General features: G+C 38.8%; 7 protein-coding genes across 11 annotated transcripts; 4 read left to right on the top strand and 3 right to left on the bottom strand.

The window, feature by feature from the left end:
- Positions 1-445: 445 nt before the first annotated feature.
- LOC113707494 (phospholipase A1-Ibeta2, chloroplastic) lies at positions 446-2332 on the top strand. The gene has a single exon (XM_027229859.2). It carries the CDS (start codon positions 610-612, stop codon positions 2215-2217), a length of 1608 nt encoding a protein of 535 aa, XP_027085660.1. The 5' UTR covers positions 446-609; the 3' UTR covers positions 2218-2332.
- A 3159-nt stretch (positions 2333-5491) lies between these two features.
- Positions 5492-9954, top strand: LOC113706670 (RGG repeats nuclear RNA binding protein A-like). Of its 3 annotated transcripts, XR_011820486.1 has the most exons (8): positions 5534-5981; positions 7260-7599; positions 7689-7754; positions 7864-8002; positions 8117-8275; positions 8367-8414; positions 9295-9362; positions 9477-9520. XR_011820486.1 is itself a non-coding variant. In XM_027228609.2 (7 exons), the coding sequence occupies exons 1-7, from the start codon at positions 5750-5752 to the stop codon at positions 9648-9650; spliced, it is 1158 nt and encodes a 385-aa protein (XP_027084410.1). In that variant the 5' UTR covers positions 5492-5749; the 3' UTR covers positions 9651-9954. The 3 variants fall into 3 exon arrangements, 2 of the variants coding, with proteins under 2 accessions (XP_027084410.1, XP_027084411.1); XM_027228609.2 differs by lacking the exon at positions 9295-9362 and having other exon boundaries at positions 5492-5981; positions 9477-9954; XM_027228610.2 differs by lacking the exons at positions 9295-9362; positions 9477-9520 and having other exon boundaries at positions 8367-8420.
- An 826-nt stretch (positions 9955-10780) lies between these two features.
- LOC113706558 (pentatricopeptide repeat-containing protein At4g16835, mitochondrial-like) lies at positions 10781-13023 on the top strand. The gene has a single exon (XM_027228485.2). It carries the CDS (start codon positions 10847-10849, stop codon positions 12875-12877), a length of 2031 nt encoding a protein of 676 aa, XP_027084286.1. The 5' UTR covers positions 10781-10846; the 3' UTR covers positions 12878-13023.
- Positions 13024-13566: 543 nt separating this feature from the next.
- On the bottom strand, positions 13567-17118 carry LOC113707270 (GTP-binding protein YPTM2). The gene is made up of 8 exons (XM_027229511.2): positions 16914-17118; positions 15607-15679; positions 15006-15053; positions 14871-14918; positions 14531-14602; positions 14280-14435; positions 13995-14098; positions 13567-13872 (listed from the first exon to the last, which is right to left on the bottom strand). Exons 1-8 carry the CDS (start codon positions 16925-16927, stop codon positions 13776-13778), a joined length of 612 nt encoding a protein of 203 aa, XP_027085312.1. The 5' UTR covers positions 16928-17118; the 3' UTR covers positions 13567-13775.
- Positions 17119-18226: 1108 nt separating this feature from the next.
- On the top strand, positions 18227-20988 carry LOC113707259 (uncharacterized). The gene is made up of 2 exons (XM_027229490.2): positions 18227-18789; positions 20431-20988. Exons 1-2 carry the CDS (start codon positions 18516-18518, stop codon positions 20661-20663), a joined length of 507 nt encoding a protein of 168 aa, XP_027085291.1. The 5' UTR covers positions 18227-18515; the 3' UTR covers positions 20664-20988.
- On the bottom strand, positions 20835-23446 carry LOC113707258 (monooxygenase 2-like). 2 transcript variants are annotated; one of them, XM_027229487.2, is made up of 6 exons: positions 23089-23446; positions 22809-22955; positions 22497-22562; positions 22243-22405; positions 21929-22157; positions 20835-21615 (listed from the first exon to the last, which is right to left on the bottom strand). In XM_027229487.2, the coding sequence occupies exons 1-6, from the start codon at positions 23361-23363 to the stop codon at positions 21101-21103; spliced, it is 1395 nt and encodes a 464-aa protein (XP_027085288.1). In that variant the 5' UTR covers positions 23364-23446; the 3' UTR covers positions 20835-21100. The 2 variants fall into 2 exon arrangements, with proteins under 2 accessions (XP_027085288.1, XP_027085289.1); XM_027229488.2 differs by lacking the exon at positions 23089-23446 and having other exon boundaries at positions 22497-22595; positions 22809-22949.
- Positions 23447-24471: 1025 nt separating this feature from the next.
- On the bottom strand, positions 24472-27609 carry LOC113706984 (uncharacterized). Of its 2 annotated transcripts, XM_027229114.2 has the most exons (8): positions 27326-27607; positions 27152-27223; positions 26311-26568; positions 25742-25853; positions 25559-25652; positions 25285-25465; positions 25126-25195; positions 24472-24992 (listed from the first exon to the last, which is right to left on the bottom strand). In XM_027229114.2, the coding sequence occupies exons 1-8, from the start codon at positions 27475-27477 to the stop codon at positions 24648-24650; spliced, it is 1284 nt and encodes a 427-aa protein (XP_027084915.1). In that variant the 5' UTR covers positions 27478-27607; the 3' UTR covers positions 24472-24647. The 2 variants fall into 2 exon arrangements, with proteins under 2 accessions (XP_027084915.1, XP_071919480.1); XM_072063379.1 differs by lacking the exon at positions 26311-26568 and having other exon boundaries at positions 27326-27609.
- Between the last annotated feature and the right edge of the window lie 257 nt (positions 27610-27866).

Raw genomic sequence — 27866 nt, 5'->3', positions numbered from 1 at the left:
ATATTATCTTTCTTTTTTTTTCCCCCAATATCTTGTTCTTTGTTTAATCTTTCCGGTCATGAGTATGAAGTTTGAACCCAATTCTATATTCATTTATTTTCAAACCCCAAAATTCGTTATAATTCCTCCCAAGAATAGTCGAGAAAAATTTATGTCATTGTCAAACCTTCGTGCTGCGGCCCAAGAAAGGGCAGATTTGACATTTGAACCGAACAGCGACACGATCCGTCAGAGGTGTCTTTTTTGAAATAATGTCAGATGATGCCACCGAGTAATGTTTAAAAAACCAAAATTAAGCTGCCGAGTAGGCTGACTTTTCCTGTTTTTTCATGCTTTGGACACAAAACACCTTTGTTGAGCCTCATATTCTCAATTCAGCCAGCCCTACGGACGAGTCTATATAAGGAGGATTTGATCCAGTAAATCCCACTTGGTTTCAGCAAACATTTGCCATTTTGGTGGCTGAAGAGCCTGTATTACCTGGTTGACTTTCCTCTCTTCTGCTCTCTCTCCCTCTCTCAACTCTTCTTCTGTCTCCTAATATCCTCTCTAATTTTCTTCCTCAAGACAAGAAGGCTACTTAATCCATCTTAACCAAAAAAAAAAAAAATGATGCAAATTGGCTCAACAATTCCGGCACACAACCTGAGCAGTTTTCAGGCTAGGCGTGCCAGTTTCAAGTGCAATGGATCTCCTTTGAACCCTTCAACAAGAGCTCCTCAAGCTCATGCACAAAACATTAAGGCAGTTCAATCCACCACTGAGGTGACAAAAAAGCACCTTTCCAATCTTGAAAAACTGTTGCAGAAGGAATCCATCCCACCTGACCCTGAACCAGTGGTTAAAGAATCTTCCCAACAAAATGGTTTGCCGGAGAGTAAGGGAAGGGGCCTGTTGGAGGGACTCAACCTGGCTAGAATATGGCCTGAGATGAAAGCTGCTGAGGACATGTCTCCTAAGCATTTGAACAGGCTACAGAGACTTCTATCCATGTCACAGGAGTATTCTCCCCGGAGTACTCTCGGTAGCCGGTGGCGCGAATATCACGGCTGCAATGACTGGGCTGGCCTTCTTGATCCCCTCGATGAGAATCTCCGGCGAGAGGTGGTCAGGTACGGCGAGTTTGTTCAGGCAGCCTATCATTGCTTTCACTCCAACCCGGCCATGTCAGCAGACGAAGCTCCCTCCCAACGAAATGTGGCACTGCCTGATAGGTCCTACAGGGTTACCAAGAGCCTCTATGCCACGTCATCTATCGGGTTGCCTAAGTGGGTGGATGATGTGGCACCGGATCTCGGGTGGATGACCCAGAGGTCGAGTTGGATCGGATACGTGGCCGTGTGCGATGATCGTAGGGAGATCCAACGGATGGGAAGGAGGGACATCGTGATCGCCCTACGTGGAACGGCCACGTGCCTCGAGTGGGCAGAAAATATGAGGGACGTGTTAGTCCAAATGCCAGGAGAAAATGGCTCAAAAGATGGACAACCAAAAGTGGAATGTGGTTTCTCGAGTCTATACCAGACCCGTGGAGCTCATGTCCCAAGCCTAGCCCAATCAGTCGTTGAAGAAATTCAAAGACTGATTGAACAATACAGAGGAGAGACCCTAAGCATAACTGTCACAGGGCACAGCCTGGGCGCTGCCTTGGCACTGTTGGTGGCAAATGAACTCAGCACTTGTGCACCAAACGTGCCGCCAGTAGCGGTTGTTTCCTTCGGAGGCCCTCGAGTTGGCAACCGTGGATTTGCAGATCAAATCACTGAGAACAACGTTAAAGTGCTCAGAGTTGTGAACAATCAAGATGTAATCACAAAGGTTCCGGGCATGTTCGTTAGCGAAACACTTGACAAGAAGCTGAGGGAGTCAGGTGCTGCCGCCGGGGTGCTTAATGCCTTGGACAGCAGCATGCCCTGGGCGTATTCACATGTCGGGACAGAACTAAGAGTCGACACGAAAATGTCTCCCTATTTGAAGCCAAATGCAGATGTAGCATGTTGCCATGACTTGGAGGCTTACCTGCACTTGGTGGATGGTTTCTTGGCGTCAAATTGCCCTTTTAGATCAAATGCCAAGAGGAGTTTAGTGAAATTGCTAAATGAGCAGGGATCTAATGTGAAAAGATTGTATACTAGTAAAGCAAGTTCCTTGGGCAGATTGAATCTTGAAAGAGGAGGAAATCTGCACATGTCAAGCTGCTTGCCAAGTCCATCCTAATGTAATATCACGGGATGACTTGAGAGAATTACTTCCTTGTAAAAAGTTACAAATGAAGTACTTCGATTTTGATAATCAATTTTGGCATTGGTGTCCTTTAGAACTTTTAACTTTATTTGCTCTGATTCGCAACTTCTTCCACTTCTCAGTGCTAACTGAAGAAGACATGCAAGAATACCCTCTATTCGCAAAAAAAAACCAGGCCTGAGCCCTGATTATATCGATGATAAAACTTCCACAATCCTGAATTCAGAGATCAAAGAATCCGCAAGAATACAAAGCTGTATCGCGTTTTATGCACTGAAAATCGATCTTGTGCTATATATAGTCTCTTCCATGTAGCAATCTTTTACAAAAAAATCTTGATTAGCTGCAGAAACTCCTAAAACTGCCTGTGCAAGTAAAATGGGGAGAGTAAAATTTTTTTTTTTTTTTTGGCTACCATAATGCTAAAGAAGTATCGCCATTTTATTGGTCATAGAAATCATAGTTCATTAGCACTCCCCAAACCAACCCTGATTATGAAAAGAAAAATCGTGAGCGGATCGCAAATCAAAATGAGCAAAGAGACAGCACCTCCCATCCTCCCGTGCCATCTAAGACTGAAGTAAATCTCTAAAGAAGAACAGTTGAAACCTTGTCAAGCGTATGGGTTAAGCCATATTGTTGCGCACCATATTATGACCATGAAAGTAGCTGACCAGTGCCGGAGAGTGGTTTGGTAGGGATGGCAATTCTTGGATGTGATGTCATCCGTCGACTCGCTTACCATTTGTTCTCTAGAATTCAATTCAAAAACTTGGAAGCCAGGCTACTAGGAGGTGGCAGAACTGTTTGTTTTTCGGCAATATTTCCGCAAGCAAACTTCGTGGTTCAAGTCTGATTGCGTTGACGCGTGCTCGATGAAACAAAACAAATCTATCTCCCCCTGCAAAATTACAACCTGGCTTGACGGCAATTGTTAAGACTGACCTAACAAGATTCCAATCTTTCTTAACTTGTTCTGCCTCTCTGAGGCCTCAATCTCATTTTGACTAAGATTTCTTCCATTTTGATGCCTTCACTGTTTGGTAACTTATTTTCTGAAGTTAAATACAGATCACTAAGGCATGCGAGAATACTTTGTACTCAGAAAAAAGGAAAAAGAAAATGAGCTTCAGTTTGTTATACTTTATCCACCATTTTCTATTATTGGCTCCCCTAAACTAAAATTCTCCTTGATTCCAATCCTAAAAGATTGCACATATACCCACAATATCAAATCAAAGAACTGCAAGAATACAAAAATCAAACCCATGTTTAATTTGTACACTGAAAATTGAGCTTGTGCTAGTCGCTTCCATCTAGTAAACTCTTTTTTTTTTTTTTTTTGTAAATATCATCCCCAATTAAAGATTCAGTTGCCGCTTGAGAGGGTTTTCGTGGGGGAAGGAAATACTTGGCTCCCGAACTTCTCATTGGTCTTGATTATGTCATCGACTTGCATACCATTTGTCCTCATAGAATTGAATTCAAGAAGCTGGAATCCAGGCTACTCGGAGCTGGCAGAAATGTCCTCTATAATCTGCCACTTTTCCAATACCAAATCTCTCTGTTACAAGCCGAGAATATGGACACGTAGCGAAGGGAATGGAAGAAATTCCATTTCCATGCAAATTGCAATCTGCAACTTTACGGCTTGACGAGAATTGGTGGTGTACTTAACTGACAAGTTTCGGCCTGCGCTAACTTGTCTTCCTTGTCCATGACCCCAAAGCCACTTTTGACTAAGATTTCTTTCATTTTGACATATTCACTGTTTGGTCCATTTCCAATAAAAGAAGCTCTTCTTCTCTGAGCTGTGATCTGTATCATGCATGACGCACCCTTCATGCGAACGAACCTACATAAAAGTAAGAGACAACTAGCTATTACTTCAGTTAATCGAGGAAGAAAATTACGTCCTACATCTTGTATTGCCCGGGTCCTAGTATAAACCAGAATCCTGGCATTGTATGTAAATCAAACTTCAAAGTAGTCCTTGACCCCAAAAAAAAAAAAACTTCAAAGTAGTCGATGACCGTACCTGGTTGGTGGAACCTGTTTCTGTGACAGGTACACGTTTTCGAGGTAAGACGGGCTGCAGTGCAAGGAAATAGTCATCAGTCTAACTCTAACAGGCCCAAAACATTTCTCCCAAAGAAACCTTCATGCTAAACATAGTAGTCAAGCATAGGACCTTGAAAGAATCCTAAATCGCTTGCTCGACCAAGCGTTAAATTGGCTCTCAATAGACGAGGGTTGAGTTGAGCGGTAAGGATAGAAGAATTGCAGATAGGATGTCTTGGATTTAAAACTTTTTACTTGAAAGAAAAAAAAAAAAAACGCTGTCACGGAAATCCTTTGGATTTTTACCCCCCTCCAAAAAAAAAGAAGAAAATTTTTGGATTGTGCAGCTGCATTTCTACAAAGAAAATGTTTATATTATCAGATTTTTTTATCCAATAACTTTTTCACTCCTTTATACCTCGCTCGCTTTCTCCTCAAACTCAAGTTATTTGGGTTTTCTTTTCCCTTGATAAAATAGAAATCTGTATTATTAATAAACTAGTTGAAAATCGTTCAGCATGATTTGTTTAACAAAGAAAGTTGTTTAACAAAGAAAGTTGCACTAATAGCAGAAAAATACACGAAAGAAAGCTAGACTACCAAAGGTTTCTAGATTATTTGGGTGGAATCAGCAATTGAATATATGTGGAGCAACCCAAGCCCCAATCCTAACTCCTTCATTGATTCAGCTCCATGGACCCAACCAGCACTCATACCACAAATGCCACACTTTGATAATTGCTTTTTGACAGAATCTAAAAACGTGCTGATCAATCATTGCAGTATATACATTCCGTTCCCAAAAGGGAATAAGAATTTGTCCATGGTTATCTATCCCGTGTCCAAAGCCCAAACCCCAAATGTTTATACTCAGAATATTCACCATAAACCCTTTTTTTTTTTTTCTCTCCTTTCCTATTGGCTATTACTATCTTCATCAGTCAAAAATATTCCATAAAGAATATCTATCAGTAAATTCTGCAACAATAGATTTCCCAATTTACCGTCTCTTGTAGATCATCAAATCTGAAAAAACAAAAATTTGGAGGCCCATAACTAAAACAAAAGCCCAAATTAGTAACCCAAAACCATGGTTATAGTGCAGTAACAGCCCAAGCCTGTAATGACACAACCCATCCTCAATTAACATCTGGTACGCCCTCCAACACCTTATCATTTCCCTGCTAGGGCTTTTAAGATCAGACTTCATCCTCAGCTCCCTCAAAATACTCTGCCGCTTCGGCTAGGGTTTTCTAAAGCCCCTCTTCACTCACTCGCTCGCTCTCTTCTTTTCACACACTACACACACTCTTTGCTTTCTGCATATCAGATCTAAATGTCCATGGATTCTTATAACAACTAGAATTCATTTTCGAAATAAATAAATCTAAGGCTCAAAGCTTTAGCCTTGTTTGATATACATAGACCACTGAGAGTATCGAAAATGGCGACAATGAACCCATTTGATCTTTTGGGTGATGATGATAATGATGACCCAAGTCAGCTTCTTGCTGCTCAGCAGCAGAAAGCTCCGGTGGCTTCTGCAGCTCCGGGTACCAAGAAGGGTCCAGCACAAGCTCAGTCGAATCAGCCGGCTAAGGCTCAGGCTCAGGCTCAGGCTCAGGCTCAGGGTCAAGCCAAGCTTCCTTCCAAGCCCCTTCCCCCAGCTCAGGCTGGTAAGACTCAGTTCATCTCCTTGTCCCTGATTTGATTTTGGTGATATTATTGCAAAAGAACGAAATGAAGAAAAATAAGGAATTTCTATGGAGGTTTTTAATGTGTTTTTTGATGAAAGGATTTTGCTGAAATGAAAGAGAGGAGAAACTGTGATGAGGGTTTTACCGTGTCATTTCTCTGTACTTATCAGTTTTTCCGTGCTTAATGATTGAGAAAGGATGAAATGAAAGGGCACGAAGACATTTTTGTGGAAGTTTCTCTGGATTGTAATGTTGTTATAGTGAAAAGAAGGGCTTGAAATGAAGATGCATGTTCTAAAAGGATGTGTGATTATGTTGTACCTTTTTTTCCCTTGTTGCATGCGCGTTTTTTATTGTCATTTTGGTGTTTCCTTTATCGCTGAGGAAGAAATGCAAAAAAGCATTTGCTAACTTTGGGTCCTTTTAGAATTTTGATTATAAATGGGAACTAGTGGAGTAGAAAGATCATGTCTTATGTAGGTTTTCCAGGAAATAGGAAAGAAATGAAGTATGATTGAGGTTGATGGTGCGTTGATGGAAGCTATCATTCCTTTCATTTATGTATTTTGTGAAGCATGATTAATAGTGATGACTAATTTCTTTATGTAGTTTGGTTTAGAGATCTGGCTTTATTATGTGTTTCTAGGTTGCAAGTTGTTTGTCAGTGGCAACCTTTCTTTTGTGCTTTAGGCCTGTCTTGTGAATGGAGTTCATTCTCATTCAAGTCAATCATGCTCATTACAGAGACCTAATGCTACTAGGTTCTAATCACAATAATCTTTTGGTTTTTAGTTTATCATTCAGTGTTACATATCTCATATTGTTCTTTAGCTTGTAATTCATGTAGTCAGAGATGAGATTCAGTTACTTGCTGAATTAGTAGTAGACGGGAATTTCTCTATCAACAAAAATTGGTAACTTGGTTTGCATGTTTCCTTGGGGCTTTTTTCAGTTGTACTCTAATTTAGGAGACTCGGAGTTTTATCCAGTTGTATTGTTTGTTATTTGCCCTTGTATTTCTGTTGTTTTGACAATCTTGTGTTGACCTTTTATTAACCTTCCTTGGACATGTTTTTGCTTGACCCTTGGATGAAATAGTAATTTGTGATGATTTTCTTGGATTGTTCTGATGCAGTGTGCTAAGTCTTATCGCTTCATAACAATCAAATAGGGTTTACTTCTTCAGTTAAATTTTCTGTAGAAATATTTTGAATGTGCAATTTTAACAATTTTGATGTCTTGAATTACTTGGAACAGTAAGGGAGGCAAAGAATGAAATTCAACGTGGTGGCGGGCGTGGTGGTGGACGTGGTGATGGTCGTGGTCGTGGGCGTGGGCGTGGCGGGCGAGGATTTGACCGAGATTCTGCTGATAATGAAAATACAGCTGCCGGCAACAATGGGTACTCTGGAGGGTATAGAACTTCAGAAGATGTGGAGGCTGGGAAGACTGGTGAAAGGCGTGGATATGGTGGTCCTCGTGGAGGTTTTCGCGGGGGTCGCCGTGGTGGTTTTAGTAATGGGGAAGCTGCAGATGGTGAGCCTGGAGAACGCCCTCCTAGGAGGATATTTGATCGCCGTAGTGGTACTGGGCGTGGGTGAGTGACCCATCTGAGTAGTGTTGCAGCTTTGTATTAATTATACTGAATCTTAGTTATCAATTTTTTTTTTTTGTTATGATATGTAGAAATGAGATAAAACGTGAGGGTGCTGGTCGTGGAAATTGGGGGACCCCAACTGATGAGATTGCTCCGTGAGTATTTCTCTTTTATATTCTGGACTCTTGAATGTATTTCAGATATATGAAGAAAGAGTTAGAAGTCGTTAATTGTATTAAGATGTGGTTTTCTTGACAAATTTAGTGAAACTGAAGAACCGGTCAATGAGGGTGAGAAGAATGCTGATGCTGAGAAACAATCAGGACAGGAAACAGTTGGGGATGGCAACAAAGATTCTCATGTGGACGAGCCGGAAGAGAAAGAGAAGGAACCTGAGGAAAAGGTGTCTTTACCCTCTAATTGTCTTATTCTTGTGGTCGGAGACTTAGGAAAACATACTTGTTAGCTGCTTAATAATGCTTCAGTTTTTTACGAGTTCATCTACTTTTCTTAATAGGAGATGACACTGGAGGAATATCAGAAGCTACTTGAAGAGAAGAGGAAAAGCTTGCTGGCATCAAAACCAGAGGAGAGGAAGGTTAACTTGGATAAAGAATTTGAATCCATGCAATTGCTGTCTAACAAAAAGAATGATGATGATGTCTTCATAAAATTGGTAAATTTCTTGCTCTTGATAGTGCCATGTGGATTGCACTAGCGAGTCTTAGAGCTATTACAATAATTGTGTTTGTTATTTGAATTTGCAGGGGTCTGACAAAGATAAGCGCAGGGATGCTGGTGAAAAAGCAAAGAAGGTTTAGTTTCTTGTGCATTTTTTAACTTGATGAATATTTGCTGCTGTGGCTGCCACCTTGTATGTGTGAATGTTGAATTTGTTGTCTATGCCTTTGCTTCTTTATTGGAATTCTGTGTGTATGGCCAAACCTGGCCCATTTCATAAACTCTGCATTTTTACTTCATGATAACGTGTTGTATCTTAATATTTTGATTATCCACTGGTCATTCATGGCAGCACTACAATTTGCTATTTGGCATTCATTGCAGTTTTGCTATTTTGAACATTGATTTTACCTTGCTGAATTAATAATCTCGTTTGGATCTGCCCCTCAAATCTGAAGTAGGTGAAATGTTGTTATGTAGTCACTGGGGAGAGCAAACTGCTGCTCATGTAAATTTAATTTTGAAAAGAAATGATAAGTAGTGTTGATACTTCAAGGAACATGATATGTGAAACACAAGCTGTGGAACATCATCAATGGAAATTTAGGAATTGTAAGACTGTTCTTGTGAATAGCATATATAAGATGTTTAGATTCTTGGAAGTTAAAAGAAGTAAATGTGTAAAATTTACATGTACATGTTTCTTTGTTAAAGCTTTTAGCAAAATGCAGCTAATTAATAATATACTGCTAAAGCTACAAAGAATTGGGGTATGAGAACCAAGATGTACCTACAATTGTTTGGTTGTAAACTGCCTTAAGTATTTCAATAGACAATGTGTTAAGAGTTTTCATGATGTGGAGCTTATCTACTATTCTCATGTCACGCAACTGCCTCGAATCATCTGGGACTGACTATTTGTTCATTGTGCCTTGTCATTTTGTCAAACATATCCACCGCCCTTGCTTTTGAAATTTACTGTGCACCTGCTTTTTTTTGGTCAAAACTTGTAAGATGTGAGGAGCCACTCTCTTTTCATGTTCCACATCTGAAAGGGCTTGATGACTTGATTGGATTAGCAAGTAAATAACTATTGATTTCACATATTTTAATTCTTTTTCGAGGTTCAATATGATTGTTTTGCAGCTTGTTATTTGTTTCTTACATCTTATCCTCTTTTCTTGCATAATTTGCAGGCTGTAAGCATAAATGAATTCCTGAAGCCTGCTGAGGGTGAAAATTATTATCGTCCTGGTGGCCGTGGAAGGGGACGTGGCCGTGGTAGGGGAGGATATGGAAACAACTCATACAACGTTGAAGCTCCTTCCATCGCAGATGTCGGGCAGTTTCCTTCTTTGGGCGGAAACTAAGGGAGCAGGGCCTGCCTGAGCTTTTATTCTTCCTATTCTCATGATTTTGGGTGGCTCGCTTTTGGCGGGATATTTTCACAAATGACGTGCTACTGTACTAAAATTGTTGAAGAATTTTACAACCTTTTAAAGAGTGTAAATTTAGATGTCTTCCCGGGGTTTATTCCCTTGGGTCTAGTCCTTTGACCAGCATGGTTACACTTTTTTTTTTTTGGCATATTTAGGGCACTAGGGTCCAAATTTTATATTTTGATGATGGATCAGTTTTGATTTGGAGTTATGGAAACAGTTTTGCTTTTTCCTAGTTGAAGCCTTTAGCTGATTATCAGTTTCTGTTCTGTTGGTCCCTATTTTAGAATTTGTTTGTTTCTGGTTATCTTGGTAGAAATTAACCCTGGTACATATTTCTTCTCCCTGGGCTTAGACCGGTCTGTGTTTGCTTCTTGCTCGATCAATTGCTCCGGTGTACTGTCTTCTAGGTGCTTCTTGTTCGATCAATTGCTTCTATGGAGTATTGGCTTCTATGTAGACATGCTTCTGCTTGAACTTCATTTTGATCTGAAATATGGTCTGTCTTGCAAGTGTTGACAATGTTTTTCAATTTAGGTTATTTGATCAGAATTTATGGTTTGTTACTCGCAATTGAATGTTGGCTGAATGGATCAATTTCGTCTAATATACATTACAGAATGAGCAAATTGTTTCCGGTCATTCAGCTTCGAAATTATTTTTCCTGACAAAAATTTGTTACTCAGATTGAGAAAATTTTGCAGAAATAAGAGGCAAATAAAAGTTCACTTCTTGTTGGAATTTATCCTTCTGGACAAGATATTCGACATAGATGGCAGACTCCAGAAAATTGGCACGTATGGGCATGCTCTTTTTAGACTTCTGACAAGATTTTCATCCCACTCTCTACTTCACTGTAACTTGAAGAAAAAAAAAAAAAAAACTCAATAGTGGTCAGACAACAGGATTTTTAAGCAACAGCATAAAATTTTACCATATGAACTGTGAATCCCACAATTAGTAAAAATTAACGATGGGTGCCACCTAGGAAAATTGCAAACTTAGTCCCTAGAGTTTGTGATCAATTCGTTCTTCGCCCCTTACTTTTTAACAGAATGTAATATGGCCCTCGAAAGTCTTCTTCAGGAGCTGTAGAAGTGCGGTTCCGTAAACACCAACCATGACAAATGCGGTCTCCTCATCTTAGAATCAGAAATGAACCATTTTCCTTTCCCTTCTTCAGAACTTTCCCCCGGTTCATCTTCCTCAGGTACTTCTCTTCTTCCGACTTGCCAGCAGTCGAAAACTCAGATGCTTTCCCAAAACCCACAACGTTGCAGTCCACTCCTTCACCAGCCCCACTTCACAAGTTGCACCTGGTTCCCCCCAGTAACTTAGCACCATGTGATCAGCGTCAAAGGAATTATGCCGTCTCAATGAACAAGAAAATTACCAGTTTTGTACGATGCGGGGATTTGGATTCAGCCCTTAAATTATTTTATAAGATGGCTTTTAGGACTACCATCACATGGAACTCAATCTTGGCTGGATTTTCAAGAAAACCCGGAAAATTGAAGGAAGCCCAGCAATTGTTTGAGAAAATTCCTGAACCAGATACTGTCTCGTATAATATAATGTTGGCTTGTTATTTACAAAATGGTGAATTGGAGGCAGCTGGGAATTTGTTTTCTCAGATTCCTTGTAAAGATGTTGCTTCTTGGAATACTATGATAGCAGGCTTTTCGCGAAATGGGATGATGAGCGAAGCTAAGAATTTGTTTTTGGCCATGCCTCGGAAGAATAATGTGACTTGGAACGCTATGATTGCGGGATATGTTGAGTCAGGGAATGTTGAATTAGCTTTGGAGATGTTCCAGGCTAACCCTGCGAAAGATGTGATTGCATACACAGCGATTGTAACAGGGTTCATGAGGTCTGGGAAGGTTGATTTTGCAGAGAAGATGTTTCTAGAGATGCCAGTGAAGAATTTAGTGACTTGGAATGCTATGATTTCTGGATATGTTGAAAATGGTAGAGGGGAAGATGGATTGAAGTTGTTTAGGACAATGCTGGAATTGGGAATTAGGGTTAACGAATCAACCTTGAGTAGTATTTTGTTGGGATGTAGTAACTTGTCCTTTTTGAAGTTGGGGAAGCAAGCTCATCAGCATGTTTTTAAGTCTCCTTTGTATTTGGATATTACAGTGGGAACTTCACTGATTAGCATGTATTGCAAGTGTGGCGATTTAGAGGATGCATGGAAGTTGTTTCTTGAGATGCCACGGAAAGATGTTGTGACTTGGAATGCAATGATTTCAGGCTATGCTCAACATGGGGCGGGAGAAAAGGCTCTTAGTTTGTTTTCAAAGATGAGAAATAACGGAGGAATGAGACCAGATTGGATAACCTTTGTTGGAGTTCTAACAGCTTGTAATCATGCAGGTTTAGTTGATCTTGGGATTCAGTATTTTGAGTTGATGCAGAAGGATTATGGAGTTAAACCTCAACCAGATCACTACACTTGTATGGTTGACCTCCTTAGTCGAGCTGGAAAGCTTGCTGAAGCCATGGATTTAATAAAGAGAATGTCTTGTAGACCTCATATGGCTGTATTTGGTACCCTTTTAGGCGCTTGTAGGATCTACAAGAACTTGGAGGTGGCTGAGTTTGCTGGGAAAAACTTGCTTAGTCTTGATCCTACTAATGCAGCTGCTTATGTTCAACTTGCAAACCTATATGCTGCTAATAATAGATGGGAGAATGTTTCTATAGTTAGGAGACTGATGAAGGAAAATAAAGTCATAAAAACGCCAGGATATAGTTGGATGGAAATAAAAAACGTGGTTCATGAGTTTAGATCTGGAGATAGGCTTCACCCAGAATTGGATAGCATACATGAGAAACTGAATGAGCTAGAGAAGAAAATGAAGTTGGCAGGTTATGTTCCTAATCTCGAGTCTGATTTGCATGATGTGGAAAAGCAGCAGAAAGAGCAGATACTTTTGTTGCACAGTGAAAAACTGGCTATCGCATATGGACTAATAAGTTTGCCACCCGGTGAACCAATCCGGATATTCAAGAACCTGAGAGTATGCGATGATTGCCACCAAGCAACTAAATTCATATCTGCAATAGAACCAAGGGAGATCATTGTGAGAGATACTACAAGGTTTCACCATTTTAAAGATGGAATGTGCTCTTGTCGTGATTACTGGTAGAATCTTATACGGAAGCTACGAAAGGAGACCCTATTCCCAAAGGGAATCATTGGCAAGTGGAACTTCTTGAAAGAATGAACCATGTAGAACATTCCTGTTCAGTAATGGGTCCAGCAAGTAGAAAGATTTGGCAGCAACATGGACGAGATGACTTGGTGAGGAATTTGTAAGAACCATTTCTTTCGAAAGCACGAGTTGATCAATGGCTGCACTGCGTTCAAGTGATCGTGAGGCCGCTGGGTGCTCTCGCTAGAAACGATGCACGGGTTTCAAGTGGCCTCTATTTCGGAAACTTCCATGTTGTGTGGATGGAGGACCTGCTGTTGTCGTTGGATTGTAATGCATTGACAAGCCCATCCTTGCATCAACATTAAGGTGTCTTCCTTCCACATTTCAGTATTGACCCGATAACTAACTCCTTGTGGCTCGATGCATCCATGTCAGTTGCACTAAGATCTTTGACCTAAGCTCATCAGCATGAACGTTTTTTTTTTTAACGATTGAAATGACTTATTTCCTTGAATCAATTTGGTAAAATGGGAAAAATTTAAAACGAAAGAGGCAAGAAACGGTGTCTGCATGAACAAGCTGGTTTAAGGGGCATTTACTGTCGATGCAAGTAAAAAAAAGGGGATGATTAAGCAGTAATGTAACAGCTTCAATTACGAGATTTGCAAAGGAGGACAAGGTAATGAAAGTAAATATTGCTATTAACCAATATTTTCCTAATTTGTACAAATGTTTACTTTAACATCAAATACAGTAAAAAGAATGAATGTTTTAGCATAGTTCTGAAACAACAATATCAAATAAGCAATCCTGCGAACGGCGAGTAATTTTACACCCATGGAGAACACAAGCATAGGTTTAGCATCATCTGTTAATCCAACTATTTTCTTCAAGTGGAGCAGCAGCCAGACTTTTGGTTTACAGGTTGTCCTCGAATTTGTACGGTAGGTGGTCGGGCATTGTTCATTGCTGGTTGGCTTGCCATCCTAAAAAACCATCAAAAGAGCCACAAGGAATTACACATGTGATTAAGATTTACTGATCAATGAAACCGCCATATCTCCAAGAAAACAATTGGTTTTTTCTAACGCACAACAACATTCAGTACCTATTCTTGATCTCGGCAGCCATTGCCATAAAAGCCTGTTCAACATTGGTGGCACTTTTTGCACTTGTTTCCATGAAAGGAATCCCAATTTCGTCTGCAAAAGCCTGAAAAACGAGAAAAGAGTATATGCAACATTAGCACAACTGATCCAAAAGAAACCTGAGAGTTTGATTATTTGGTACCACAGTATTAAGCAAAAACATGTCCCAGAACTTTCCACCATATAAGAAACTATCCTATCAAAAGTATCAAAAGTTCTAGATTACAGGGTTCAGTATGATGTACCTTGGCTGTATCATATGCCACTACCCTTTGAGATTCAAGATCACACTTGTTCCCAACCAAAAGCTTGTTTACATTCTCACTTGCATATCGGTCAATTTCATTCAGCCACTGCTTTACGTTATTAAAGCTTTCTTGATCGGTGACATCATAAACCACCTGCATAAGTGCAAACAGGAACTTGTAAATCACTGCAAGGACACAGTAAAAAAAGAGCAACACCTATTGCAACTTCTCAGAAATAAGTTACTCACAATGATACCATGAGCGCCACGATAATAGCTGCTTGTAATTGTCCTAAAACGTTCTTGCCCTGCAGTGTCCCACTGAACCACAGACGGGGTAAAAGGCATCAGATGAGAAAGGAAGCTAAAATCAAAGGGGGAAGAAAGTTCTACGGAAGTAAAAAGCCACACATTTGGAGTCTAATACCAAAAAGATAACCACATAAATTCTTCATCAACTGTAATCAAGTTAATTTCCTCATTTCGCATCGTCTTCTTTACCATCATACTAATATAATCATTAAATATCTAGATGTGATAAGAACAACAATATCTTTCAAACATAAGAAACAGTTGTTTAGATACTCACAATTTGGAGTTTAATGGTTTTCCCATCCTGCTCTACTGTGCGGATTTTCTGCAAGGTGAAGGAAAAGGAACTATAAACCACACTGACATCTGACAAGAAAGCCAAGCAAAACAATAAGGCAGGCCGACTACTTACAAAATCCACCCCGATGGTACTAATATAGCTCTCCAGATATGAATCATCCTGAAAACAAAGACAACTTGTGTTAGCAGCAACATAGAGAAACATATCTCTTGTTTGAGTTGCAAAATTATGTCAGACAACCTAATGTTTTTGAAATATCAAAAATGCTATGTGCAAAAACGGCAGTTATTTTTTCCATCACAAAAAGAATGTAACTGTCTTTATCTATTTCATAACTCTTGTTTCATATTTAGCTCTGGATTTTTTGGTATAAAAACTTACAGGCTATAAAATCTATAAAGTCAGCTCACAAGAAAATGACATTTTTTATACACAGTCAGCACTAATCAGTAGCCCATGGATTTCCAGAGTTAGCCAACAGCACATAACCAAGCAAGCACCCATTCCCCAACTGAAATGGTGAAAACCAAAGAAGGAGGATGCTATCCACCTAGCTATTATGAACAATTTGTCTCTCTTAACTGTTTCATGTGCCAACAAAGCAACAGAAAATTGGACAAAAAACTAGATTTAAGGAGGAAGAAAGAAGCAACAGATTCAAAAATCTGACACACAGAAAGCGATTGAACCACATGAAAAATGAAGAACTTACAGCAAACCTCAAGAGCAGACATGATTTGCCAACGCCAGAGTCTCCAATGAGCAAAAGCTTAAAAAGATAGTCGCTGAAACATGAAAGTTATGGTAAGTAGCCAACTTAAGGTTCTAGAAAGAAAAAAAATCCAACTTTTGAAAAAAACATTTCCACCTCATATGAAAAGTACAAGAAAATATTAGCCAATAATTGCACATATTATTAAATATGCCATCCAGAAATCTCATATACTAGATAGTATCAAGTGAGAAAGCTCATCAACTACGGAAATTTGAATGTCTTTCAGTATCACGTGAGTGGCACAAGCAACATGATGATTACTACTGGTTTAAGTGCATCAAATTGCATATAGTTCTGAGGTCTAGGCCCATGCAGCAATACGGTTTTCTTCTCCCTGAACAGAAATGATCCTTACACTACCATCACTTATATCATCATGAATAACCAAGTTGAAAAGGCAATAAACATGTTACATGAAATTAGAAGGCCAATCTGATATGTGATCAACATCTTCACCACCAGTGAAGCTTGCAGCATGATTAATGACAACTGACAAAGAAAAAAGTCTCATAACAGCACACATTTTCATTGGTAAACAAATCAACGTTAAGTTATAATTCCAACTGCTACAGCCTAGACCAACTAGTAACCAAAAGGACAAGATCGACATCCACCACTCAACCAGGGAGAGATTATATTCTAGTTGTCGTTTCAGCCACAATCACAAAGTTCCAAATGCTTGAAATTTGCTGTTTCTCCTAACACAACTAACAACGATAAGGAAAGGCATCGATACCAAAACTGAATAAATTAACGGAAACTATTTCATCCATAATCCGGTTAGATTAACACGATTAGATTCAAACAATATCTCAACATATTTGAAAATAGAACCTATGTGATCATACATATCAATCAATTATTCAGCTCAATATTTTAGTACCCTCTTTGTCCAATCAGGAATTTAATTACAGTTATTGCAACAATTTTCTAGGCTCGGATTCTAAGAACTATAAAAAAGATCCTCATCCTTGTCAAAACGATCTAGTTCTCGGATCAACCAACATCAGCAGAAAAAAAATAGATCCCCAATCCCTTATCTGAAAGCATGTATCATCAACCAACCAAGGAAAACTCGCTCAAGAGGTTATAGAGAAAAATCACAACGGATCTAAATGAACTATTAAATCTATCACCAAAATCTAAAAGGGTTCCGAGAATGAACGTCAAAATTCAATCTTGAATTCAGAATTCAAAAGGGTCTAAAATTTTGACCCAACAAAAGAATATCAGAAAAAACTTACTATTCTGGATTCATTATGACGCTATCTGGACAAAAAGAATTCCGGGATCGATACTTTCACGAAGAGATAAGAGAGGAGGCAAAAGGGTAGATGGGATTTTGAGTTTCCCGGCGAGAATTTAACGGGAGCTTCGTACACGTCGTCTCAGAGAAGGATTGGAAGAGAAAGTTGTGAAAGGAAGAGAATCTGAGAATGGGGAAATGAGAGAGAGAGGAGGATTTGTCTTAGTATTAAAAGGAGGCTAAATTGCAGGTACTGTGGAGATGGCGAAATGACGTGGCAAATTCATGGGGTGCGCTAAACGTGTCAAGCACTTGTCAGCCAATTACGATTTTGGGATTTGGGGTTTGGCCCATTTTATAATTTTTGTCTTTTAAATTTTTTTTGGCAAGAAGATTTTCATTTAAGTTTGATCAAATTGTATTAGTACAGTTCAATGATTGATTAAGGTGATGGTTTATGTGAAAGAAACACAATGAGAAGTTTCAACTTTCATGTTTGGTCGTGCAACATACTTCTCTTACATTTTTCGATAGATTGTAATAGAGAATCAGTTAGAAAAAAGGTTTGACTGAATTCGACTTTGATTAACACCATAGTTCGGAATATGTTATCGAAATTATATCGATAAATATACGATTATTTTTTTGTAAAAAAGTAATCCGTTCTTATTAATTGACTAAACCTTGTGTTGGTCTAATCAAACACTTGTACGTTAAATTTTTTTTTTTTCTTTGGATATTGCTTTAGTATCACAGCAGGCTGCCTACATCACAATTCACAAACATGCCATACTTTATGGATCTTCCCATCAAAAGTTATATACACTGATACTTTGTTGTGTTAATATTTATACTTATTATTATTAGTATCTCTATTTGTGGTGTTAGATCATACGTTTTATAATGCAATTACTAATGAGAATTGAAAAAAATTGCAATTGTGGAGGCCCTAAATCCAGTTTGCAGAATCTGTGTTTGCAGCAGAAAAGTGCCACAAAGCATTTGCAATTCAATTAACTACTACTAGTTTAGCTTAGCCTGTTAAGAGCTGAAAAATTCGCAGACATTTCTTTTCTAACTCGCAGAAGCAATTGAGCACCAAGTAAAAATAAACTTCTCTTGGCCACTTTATTAGAAACCAATATCTAAAATATCGTAGTTTGAAAAGAGCAGTGTGATCAATTGAAAGTTGTATCGGTTTTGATAGACATTCTGCTTTGTGGGTTTTATATACTTTGTAGGTCTGATTGCAAACTCCACGAAGTTTTGTTCAAATCGGCTTCCTAGAAGAATGGAAAAAGAGTTCAATTCGGCAAGCTTACCAATTACTAACTATTATAAGTAGTCTTTTTGACTCGCCGACATTTCTCAACCCTGTCCGCGTGAAATCGCGGAGTCCAAATAATCGGCCAAAGATTCTTCCCTCTCGACAGCCGAGCCGACTCTTTCCTGGACGCCACGGAGGCACAAACGAGGAAACTCCCCGTCTTTCCCAGCTCTTTCCTTCCCTCCAACGTTTTAGTCTTTGTGATTCCAACTTTTGTAGTTTGTTCCGTCCGACAAAATAATCCAAGAAACCCACAAACATCTCATCATCAATATGTATCGCTCGTCGAGCTCCGCGCGCGTCTCTGAAGAGTTCTTTTCTAATTCTTCATCATCATCAGCAGCTGCAGCGGCTGGAGCTATGTCCTCCACGAATCCTAAGCCAGCAACAACCACTTCAGATTTGGACCATTTGCCGACTTACAATCCCATGTCCCACCTTGCCAAGAAAGAAAAAAGTCGTTTAAGATCTGTTGAAAATTCTATTCATCTCATCCCGGTATTGCTAGTGCTCTGTGCCATCGTTTTGTGGTTTTTTTCTAGCCCAGGTAATTCATTTCACCCATTTCTCAGCTACCCTTTTGATCAATGTACTTAATATTGTTTTTTTTTTTTTCTTATTTTTCGGTAGCATGGAATTTCTCATTCTTTATGACGATCCCATTTGCTCTGTTCTTGGTTCTGCTTAGTTTTTCTTTTGTGAAATGGAGAGTGATTTGTTTCTTTGAATTCCTAAAATTTATAGCTGGGTGATCAGGCGGGGGGTTTAAGGATATCAAGATCAATAAGAGTTGACTTGAAGGTGATGTCCAATATTTGCGTATGGCTAAATCCAACTGCGGAGGAAAGAGAATCTGAACCTAAAAGACTACCACTCCGCTTAGAAGTGAAAGCTTTTGTCATCTGGAGACTAGGATCAATTATCTAGGACTCTGAATGTGGATACTGGGAAAAAATATTCAATGACTTAGATGTGGTTCATTTTTTTTGTGCTGAAGTCGAAGGAAATGTGATTATGTAACATAAGAAGATAGCTTGATAAAATTACTGCACTATGTCAACATATGGCGCTAAAGAAAGACGAAACTGCTGGACTACAAGCAATTCTCCAGCGGAGAATAATACTAACGGAGACTTTCGGCAGAGCAGAGCTCAACATGGAAGAGAACTCGTGTATCAGATCTTAAATACTCAAGGCTGTGTAATTCAAGCTGCCATTGTAATTGTGATCGGGGGAAAAAGAAAACAAAAAAGGGATCTTGGATTTTTTAGAGAAATTATGCCTTTTGTTTAACACCTCTGATATTTTTCTGTATAACTATGTACCAAAAATTGTATCTTTGCAGTGGGTAGTTAGGTATTTGAAACAATTCCAGTAGAGGCAAAACCTGTACTTATCATGAATATTACTGATGCTGTATGCAACGGGTTTTTTGTTGTCATTCTTGTTTGTTGATATCCTACAGATAGAATGGAGTTCTCACTCTTCCTTCTTATCATTGATAATATTTTCTGCTGGACACCATTCAGGCATAAATTTGATCCCCAATTTTTAAGTGTCTTTTGTTCTCTGTTGTTTCGCAGCTAGTAATTTTGGTCAAGTTTTACAATGATCTTCTGGACCTGGAGTATTCCAGAGGTAGTGAAAAGGCAATAATCAAAATATGTGTGCCTATAATCACATGGGGGCGTTTTTGAACTGCTGTTTCTGCCTTCTTAGTAACATTATGTTGTTTGTATTTGAACATCTCATCAATTCAATATATGAGCGTTGGTTGGGATGGCAAGATTGTTGGATGCAAGTGCATTATGTGATGATGGCGGAGAAAGTGCTGGACCACTAAAACTTTAGTTGATTGAAAGTTTATTGTGTTCCCTGGTGGCATCTACTGTTTTTTTGCAATGTAGAAGGGATTCTCTATGAAACATGTCCTAAATTCTATTTTCAAAAAAAATGATATATTTGGTGTAAGATTGCTGGTATATGTGGTATTCTTGTGCACAAACCGAACTAAGTTTCTCTAAGTTATGTAGTCCAAACTTGTTCCCGTTTTGTGTGTCAATACTAAAGAATTTGTTGACTGAGACTAGATATGAATTTTAGCTTATTGATTTGTTCCTCATGACTCATCTTAAGATAAAGAAGCCTCAATGGGATTCGGAGTTTTGATTTGTACTCTGTACTGCAGTTGATTTGGTGAATAAAAGTGATTCCGTTGTTGCCAGAATCGAAAGTTCATTGATTAAGAGTGGAGTTGATCGTGGCCATGGAAAGAGTAGCTTGGAATCCACCTTGAAGCAGGAAGATTTAAATCCAGCTAACCAATCTACAGAAGGCGTAGATTCAGTTAATCAATCTGCTGATGATGAAGTTCTGGATAACCAATCTACAGGTTCAGCAGAGCACAATACTATTAGATAGCATGGAAAAGTCTCACTGCTTCTCTGCATCGATCAACATGTCTTATGGTCCAGTACGAAGAATTATTTTGACATTTACAGTGGATGCTTTCTGTTACTTTGTACCTGAACTCTACTCTATTTAGGCTTTTTTTGAAAGACAAATGTAAATGCTCTCAGTAGCACACGTCCATTTATTGCCTCCGAAGAGGAGGAGATCTTGCTTCCTATTATTCTTTCAGACCTTCAAGAGATACAGGCCTGTATTTAACTTTCAAGTTGTGGAAGGCATTACAGTATTTTGATTTTTTCTATAAAAGCATGCTAAAGAAAATATTTTTGTGGCAGCTTAAGCTATGTATTGTATCTTTACATTTGAGATACGATGATGAGAAGAATTCTGTTCTGTCTTGTGCACTATTTCAAGCCCCATCCAAATTTCGCCACCTCTTGCATGTTTCAGTTAGTTAATAGAGGCTCAAATTCAAAATTCGTGTGTTCCAGCGCTGGTCCAAGACTAACTAGCTTAGGGATAACAATGTTGTTCCTCACGAAGCACCACAGAGGATCATCCCACTGCAATAGAGTCCCCACAACATTTGCTCGTATGGTTAATGGGAACACACGACCCCAGCGCTCATCTTGATAAGACCTGAATGCTTCTTCGATGGACATGGCTTCGGATTTGACAGCCTCTGCAAGCTTTTTAGCCAGAACCACTGCATCCTCTAATGCACAGCATGCTCCTTGTCCAAGGTTGGGTGTCATTGGGTGCCATGCATCGCCGACCAGCACAACCTTTCCTGTTGACGCTGGAGGACTTGCCACTGGCCATAGCCATCTGTCTACCAATGGAGTTCTTATGATTGTGTCATCAGGGGTAAGATCTATTACGTTCAACAAATCTGCTGGCCAATTTCTAACTAATTCATTAGTTTGCTGCCTCAGCAGAGATGTATCGGTGATCTTTGGACCTGCACATGTACAAATGAAACAACTAAAGCAAGCAATTTTTGAGAAAAGACTGGTTGTCCCTAAAAACTGGAGAATTTGCTAAGTTGAGTGTCTCTAGAGCATTTGTTTTATACTAAATCTTTAGTTCAATCTGATTTAGGGGTTCATTAGTTTCAAAACAGAACAAGTGTGCACTCAGCATTTTAGCGCAGGGCACCGCTAGACTAGACAAATCAGCATCCTGCTTGATGATCAGAACTTCATTTTGTAAAGAATTAGCAACTTGACTGATAAACAAGTGGACTTGAGAATAACCATGTGTACACAGTATACCTGGAGATGAGCTGTTGAAGCAGACAAACCAGTAGACCTTAGTTGAAGAAACTGGGACATATGCAGCGCGTATTCCTTTCCCATAGATATAGTTGACTCTGGGATTAAATGGCTGCCCTTCAGGAAAATATCCTAGGCCACGAAAAGCACAATGACCAACGTATTTGGGCTGTGGAAATCCCATCCACTTCGCCACTGGAGACCCGATTCCATCACAGGCGATCACCACCTGGTGAAATGTCAGACCTTTGGATACTGTAGGACATATAAGGGATGCAGCAATTTCATGAAAAGAAGGACCCAAGTCAAGCTACCTTTGCAGATAACTCACTACCATCCTGAAGTTGCAACTTTGTTTCTCCATTTTCCTCTCTTTGGATATTCACCAGCCTTGAGGAGAAAGAAACGGAATCTGATGGTAGCTGATTTGCTAGTGTTTCTAGTAAAATTCTCCTCTCCACTGCACGGACCTCTTGACTGCTTCATCTCAATTTAATCAGTAAATTAAACCATTGAAAGATTGTGCAACGAAATACTCGGTGGAATCAAAGTGGAAGCCAAGAAGCACCTTTCATCTTCATCCTTGAAATTGAAGGACCGCATTTCGTTTCCATCTTCTGACTTTATCACCATCCTGTAACGCTAGTTACAGGAAAAAGTTACTAATCTGCAACAAGACCCTTGAAAGAGTAAAGAATGTTTACATGATTTTTCCGGTGTCAAGATTGAAGAACTTGATTTTTTAAACATGTGTCTCCATGGTTTGTTATTGCATTGCTGAATAGTGAATCGTTCATTCAATATACAACAGAAATGACACATTTGCAAAAGTTCTTAAGAAGGTATGTATACAAGTATCAGGTGATGCAAATAAATATACCCTTGAATTTCAAGAAATTGGGTCCTGAGTTCATTCCCAACTCCAATTGCATCCAACACACTCCATCCATTCTTGAACAAGGTTAGTGAAGTTCCTCCAGTTCGCAAGGACTCAGCCTGCTCAAGTACCCTGGACTTAATTCCAAGCCTACTCACCCCAAAAAAAAAGCAAAAAAGAATCCCAGACAAAAACAATAGCAATCATAAGTACTTTACATTGTACCGATCACAAGCAGTTGTCCACTTGTGCTATTTTATTTTCGAATAGAATTAAAGAGAACCTTTGAAGTGAAACGGCGGTGGCGAGGCCGGCAATCCCTGCTCCGATAATAACTATGTCTTCTTTCTTAGCATCAGCTTGAGCTTTAATGCAGAAAGGAGAAGTTCTGGATTTGGGTGTAATAGACCTACTAGTATTATTGATTTGGGCAGCTTCAAACCAAGACTGGCTTGCAGGAAGACGATGGAGGCATTGGAATGAATGACGAAAGGAAATTGACGACTTGACAAGAAGTAAGTGAGGAGAAGAAGCAGAGGTTGATGCCGCCATTGCCATGATGTGATTCTTGGAGAAGCGTTAGATTTGGTTGCTATGAAATGAAATGCTATGAAAAATGATCAGACATTTTTTTTTTCCCGGGAAGACGATTATTTTGAACCTCAAGCTGTTTTATTGATTTACTTAATTTTTGTGGTCTGTTTTATTAGCGCAAAATTGCATGGGAATATTTTTTTTTTTTTTTCAAACGCATGGGAATATGTGGACGTGTCAAAATTAGCACTTTTAGCTTTTTCAGTTCCTCTTTTACCCCTCAAGAAGTAGTGGTGTCTTTTTCACTATGGTCCTTGAGAATACAACGTTGTGGCAATTCAATCCTTCAACTATCTAAAGTTATCAATCTTTCCTGAAAAGTTTACATATTAAAGTTGCGAGGGTTGGGTTGATTTAGCCCCTTAGACAGTGCTGATTGAAAGGATTCCACTAGAAAAGAATGACATTAGCCATTAGGGAAGCTTTTTAAGGGAGTTCATCCAACATTTCACACAAATAGAACAAAAATAATGTATAAGGGAAAGATAATTTGTGAATATTGAAAAGTGTGTGAACATAATGTTTAAAAAGTGACGAATTTAGATGTTCAATAAGGTATTCTAAACTCTCAAGAAAGTGTAATCAAATACAATTTACCTTGAGATGGTAATAAGAAGGTAGAGAAAAAGACAATTTCTTCATGCTATCAGATTAGTCTCTTGCACTTTTTTAATTACACGTTTTTAGTTTCATATGCTAAACTAGAAAAACAAAAGAAGAAAGAAATGGAGTAACTTGCTATGTTATCTATCCTTTTGTTGTTCAATTGCACTGAAAAATAGTGCAAAAAGGAACATGAGTGATGTGAGGTTGTATTGATTTTACAGAGTCAGTATTTTTCTTTGTTTCTGGTAGAAGGGAGAGTACTTTCCACCTTGTTCTCTTTTCCCCTCATTGAAGATGAAAAAAGTGGAGCTTTAAAAGGGAGAAAACAGGAAAAGGCCCCAACAAAACTTCTGCACAAAGTATGACAAAGATTTGGGATCAATTCTGCATGCCTCTGAACCGAGTGTGTAATGTGAGAAAATTGGTTCAGTGACGGAGATAAAAGATCAAGATGAGTACAACGCTATTAGGTTGTAAATATGTCAATAATCTCGCATTATATGATACCTGTTGCTAAATGCTAACCTCCCAAACAGTCATGATACAAGAAAGAATATGACAAAAACAGCACGATTTTTCCTTCTAGTTTCCTCGTTCTGGGCTTCGACGTATAAGCAAGACATAACGACTTTATCTGATCAATCAATTTGCTCGAGACAAATTATTTGCATTATCTTGCAAAGCGGGTAGCTGGGCTAGCCAAGGAAGGAGCTTAGCATGGACTAACTCAGGTCTGTCATCATGAGGACAATGTCCAACTCCTTCCAGAACAAAAAGACTTACGTTTGGTGCTTGGCCAGGTAAGGAGGAGAAATACTTGCCCACAGGTCCATCAATAGGGGTGAATGGGTCTTCATCACCCCAAAGCACCAGGATAGGTAGAGTAAGTTTTGGGATCAACTGAACTGGACTTGGACCTGGTGGTCCAGTGACAACTGAAACAAAAGCATCGAGTGCCCCTTCATCATCTGCTGGTTCCCTAATTATCTGCAACAATTTGAGTGGGGGAAGAAAAATCATGCATTTTTCAGTATTATGATGGATTTAGCGAACTGCAATAGAAAGTTGCGAGGAAGAGCACAATGGTCAGGAGAGGAATGGATTGACATTAATCAGTTACCTCTACCAGGTCATTGTCCACAGATTCCTTATTTCCATAGATTGACGTTAAAATGTTCCTAATATTATCTCTGCATCAAACATGACGTGATAAAGCTTTACGATCAGGCAGCCCCAATTACGGGATCACAGAAAACATCAATTTATATAGTACTAGTACCTTTGTTTGACTTTATCGAAAAGAAAAGCGGCAATCCTTCTCTGATTCAGTAAGAAGTCGAAAAACCAAAGCAGAGGTAACAACAGCTTGATTCTCCAATCATCAACAATGGCTTTGTTGTTCATGCCACCAGCACAATTTAGTAGAACAAGCCCTCGAATCAAGGACCAACTACTAGACTCTATTGAATAAGAAGTAAACCAGAAACATCTTCAATCAATACAGGGGAGCAGAATACTTGCTTTTTTCAAGTACAGGCATAAGCTAAACATACCAGCAGCAGCAATTAGACAAGCAAGACTTCCAACTGAGTTCCCAATTAGTACCGTTGGCCTTTGAATAATTTCATTCACAAAATCCAATATCAACTGTTTGAGCAGAATTACTACATCTGTGAGTAGTAAATACTGCTAAATTGCTGATAGACATGCATTAAACAAACCATTCAAGAGTTCACCTGACTCCAACCTTCCGTTGAGTATGCAAAGCCTGTAGGTTTATCAGAAGCGCCGAAGCCAAGAAGGTCGATAGCATAAACAGTATAACTTCTAGACAATATTGCTATATTCCTGAAAGAAAATCAATTAATTGTGAGACTTTGTAGAAAAAATATCAGATGACTTAAGCATACAATCCATCTACATGAAGCATACAATCTTGGAAAAGGAAAAATATGTGCAAATGCAGAAGGAAAGGATAGGATAGGACATGACAGGACTTCAGCAAGGACAACTAAAGAAGGAAAATGTGTAGAATAATCAAAATAGAAATTACCAACCTTGAAGATCAGAAAAAATCTGATGTAAGAGGTTTTCAAAATCTTTATCAAACGAAAGGAATGAACAAGATCTCCTACGCAGTACACGGATAATGTGAATACTTTGCTTAAAGCGATAAGAACCACAGAAAAATGGGTACTACATAATCATAGGGCCCAAGAACAAAAATGCTCTATAGCATTGTTCTTAGATTCAGAATGTAGATTGAATGCAACATAAAGTTTGTAATAAAAAATTTGATGGATACTTGCGCCAATGAGCAACGGAAGCCCCAAACCCATGAATTAAAAGTAAAGGGGGAGCAGCAGGTGAGGTTTTTCCATCGCCTGCCTGATAATGCAAGTAGTTGATTTTGTGGCCTCTCCATAGCCAACTTCTGCTTATTGCCTTTATGTCACTTACATCCAACGATAACACGTTATCCCCTTCCTCTGATACGACTGTGGCAGGAGCTGCAGAGGAGGACCTTACGGGTTGGATGGTCCTGACATTAACATGCTTGCGCCTGTGATGACAATGCCTATTATTTCAGGAAATTCACTCGAGGATGCTCTAAAGTTTTTATAGACATCTCAGTATACATAAGTGTGTAATTTCATCTAACATCTGATTGAAATAAAACAACTTAAAAGCTGATTATCAGTTTGTAACCTGTACAATAGCATTCAGAAGTTTAAGGTATGAATTCTGATTGCACCTACGACAGCCTCTTTTTTAATGTATGCATTTACCTGACCTATATTATTGGACCAATTACTTTAGAACTGGTAAATCTTTGCAGAAAGAGGGATTTAAAAGAGTCTAAACAACAAATCAAGATTAGCAATGTAGGTACAATAAGATATGCCAATTTGGGAGAATCTAAATCTCACGCTAACGTCTAAAACGAGTACAATACTAAATAACGCAGAAGGAGTTGTTAGCATTTGATTATTTAAAATGATTTTGAATTGAAAATTATCACTAGCTGCTATGATAATCATGTCGTATTGCCACATTGAATATTTCGTACTCTTGAAAACATGCAAATAAAAAAATCTAAACAAGATGATTAAGTAATGCAATTATTAAATTGGACTGCTATTTACCTTTGGATTAGTGAAGTTCCTCCACTTCGCAAAGACTCAGCCTGTACAAGTACCTTGGACCGAATTCCAAGCCTAACTTACAAGAAAAAAAAATCCCATGAAAAAGTTGAATAACAATCCTGAAAAGTTATCAAAATTCTACCCCAAAGAAAAAGCAGTTGGATAAAGGAGAACCTTTTGAGCGTGATGGCGGTGGCAACGCCAGCAATCCCGGCACCGACTGAAAGTATATCTTCCTTCTTGAAATCAGCTGGGACTCTAATGCTGAATAGGGAAGTGGACTTGAGAAGTAAACAGGGAGAAGCGGCAGAAGTGGATAACGCCATTACTATTGACTGATTTTTGGAGTGGTCTTGGATTTAGTTTTATTTCCTCGGGGATATTTTCCCGGAGGTGATTATTTAAAACCAGAAGCTCTTTTAGTAGCAAATTACACGGTTACCCACAAAATTTTTTGAATAGTTAAATTTTGTCCGCTTAACTTTTAAAAATAGGTATTTACCTATTAAACTATCAAAATTTTAAATTTTAAACAATTTCATCTGTTTCTACTGTCTTGTGAGTCGTATGAGTTTTACGAGTCTTTAGGTCCGAAGACTTGATATTAGAAATAAATTGTTTTAATAATTTAGTAGGCAAATACATACTTTTAAAAAATGAGTAACTAAAACTCGACTATCCAAAAAATTCAATGGATAGCGTAATTTGCTCCTCT

This window comes from Coffea arabica, chromosome 8c (assembly GCF_036785885.1).
Source record: "Coffea arabica cultivar ET-39 chromosome 8c, Coffea Arabica ET-39 HiFi, whole genome shotgun sequence".
In the NCBI taxonomy this organism is placed as follows: Eukaryota; Viridiplantae; Streptophyta; class Magnoliopsida; order Gentianales; family Rubiaceae; genus Coffea; species Coffea arabica.
Note: the sequence above shows the minus strand (reverse complement) of the source record. Positions and strands in the feature narration are given on the sequence as shown.

What these genes read in the sequence shown, in the direction of transcription:
- LOC113706670 (XM_027228609.2), top strand. Translation starts at nt 5,750, where the DNA reads ATGGCGACAATGAACCCATTTGATCTTTTGGGTGATGATGATAATGAT. An exon ending in CGTAGTGGTACTGGGCGTGG is followed by an intron (nt 7,600 to 7,688) that starts GTGAGTGACCCA and finishes TATGATATGTAG; the next exon opens with AAATGAGATAAAACGTGAGG. An exon ending in CTGGTGAAAAAGCAAAGAAG is followed by an intron (nt 8,415 to 9,476) that starts GTTTAGTTTCTT and finishes CATAATTTGCAG; the next exon opens with GCTGTAAGCATAAATGAATT.
- LOC113706558 (XM_027228485.2), top strand. Translation starts at nt 10,847, where the DNA reads ATGCGGTCTCCTCATCTTAGAATCAGAAATGAACCATTTTCCTTTCCC.
- LOC113706984 (XM_027229114.2), bottom strand. Translation starts at nt 27,477, where the DNA reads ATGGCGTTATCCACTTCTGCCGCTTCTCCCTGTTTACTTCTCAAGTCC. An exon ending in TTGTCTAATTGCTGCTGCTG is followed by an intron (nt 25,466 to 25,558) that starts GTATGTTTAGCT and finishes CTTATTCAATAG; the next exon opens with AGTCTAGTAGTTGGTCCTTG. An exon ending in TGGACAATGACCTGGTAGAG is followed by an intron (nt 24,993 to 25,125) that starts GTAACTGATTAA and finishes AAATTGTTGCAG; the next exon opens with ATAATTAGGGAACCAGCAGA.
- LOC113707270 (XM_027229511.2), bottom strand. An exon ending in GTACCATCGGGGTGGATTTT is followed by an intron (nt 14,919 to 15,005) that starts GTAAGTAGTCGG and finishes TTCACCTTGCAG; the next exon opens with AAAATCCGCACAGTAGAGCA. An exon ending in TGGCATATGATACAGCCAAG is followed by an intron (nt 14,099 to 14,279) that starts GTACATCATACT and finishes CTCGTTTTTCAG; the next exon opens with GCTTTTGCAGACGAAATTGG.
- LOC113707258 (XM_027229487.2), bottom strand. Translation starts at nt 23,363, where the DNA reads ATGGCAATGGCGGCATCAACCTCTGCTTCTTCTCCTCACTTACTTCTT. An exon ending in GTAGTGAGTTATCTGCAAAG is followed by an intron (nt 22,158 to 22,242) that starts GTAGCTTGACTT and finishes ACATTTCACCAG; the next exon opens with GTGGTGATCGCCTGTGATGG. An exon ending in CTTCAACAGCTCATCTCCAG is followed by an intron (nt 21,616 to 21,928) that starts GTATACTGTGTA and finishes GTACATGTGCAG; the next exon opens with GTCCAAAGATCACCGATACA.
- LOC113707259 (XM_027229490.2), top strand. Translation starts at nt 18,516, where the DNA reads ATGTATCGCTCGTCGAGCTCCGCGCGCGTCTCTGAAGAGTTCTTTTCT. An exon ending in GTGGTTTTTTTCTAGCCCAG is followed by an intron (nt 18,790 to 20,430) that starts GTAATTCATTTC and finishes TCTGTACTGCAG; the next exon opens with TTGATTTGGTGAATAAAAGT.
- LOC113707494 (XM_027229859.2), top strand. Translation starts at nt 610, where the DNA reads ATGATGCAAATTGGCTCAACAATTCCGGCACACAACCTGAGCAGTTTT.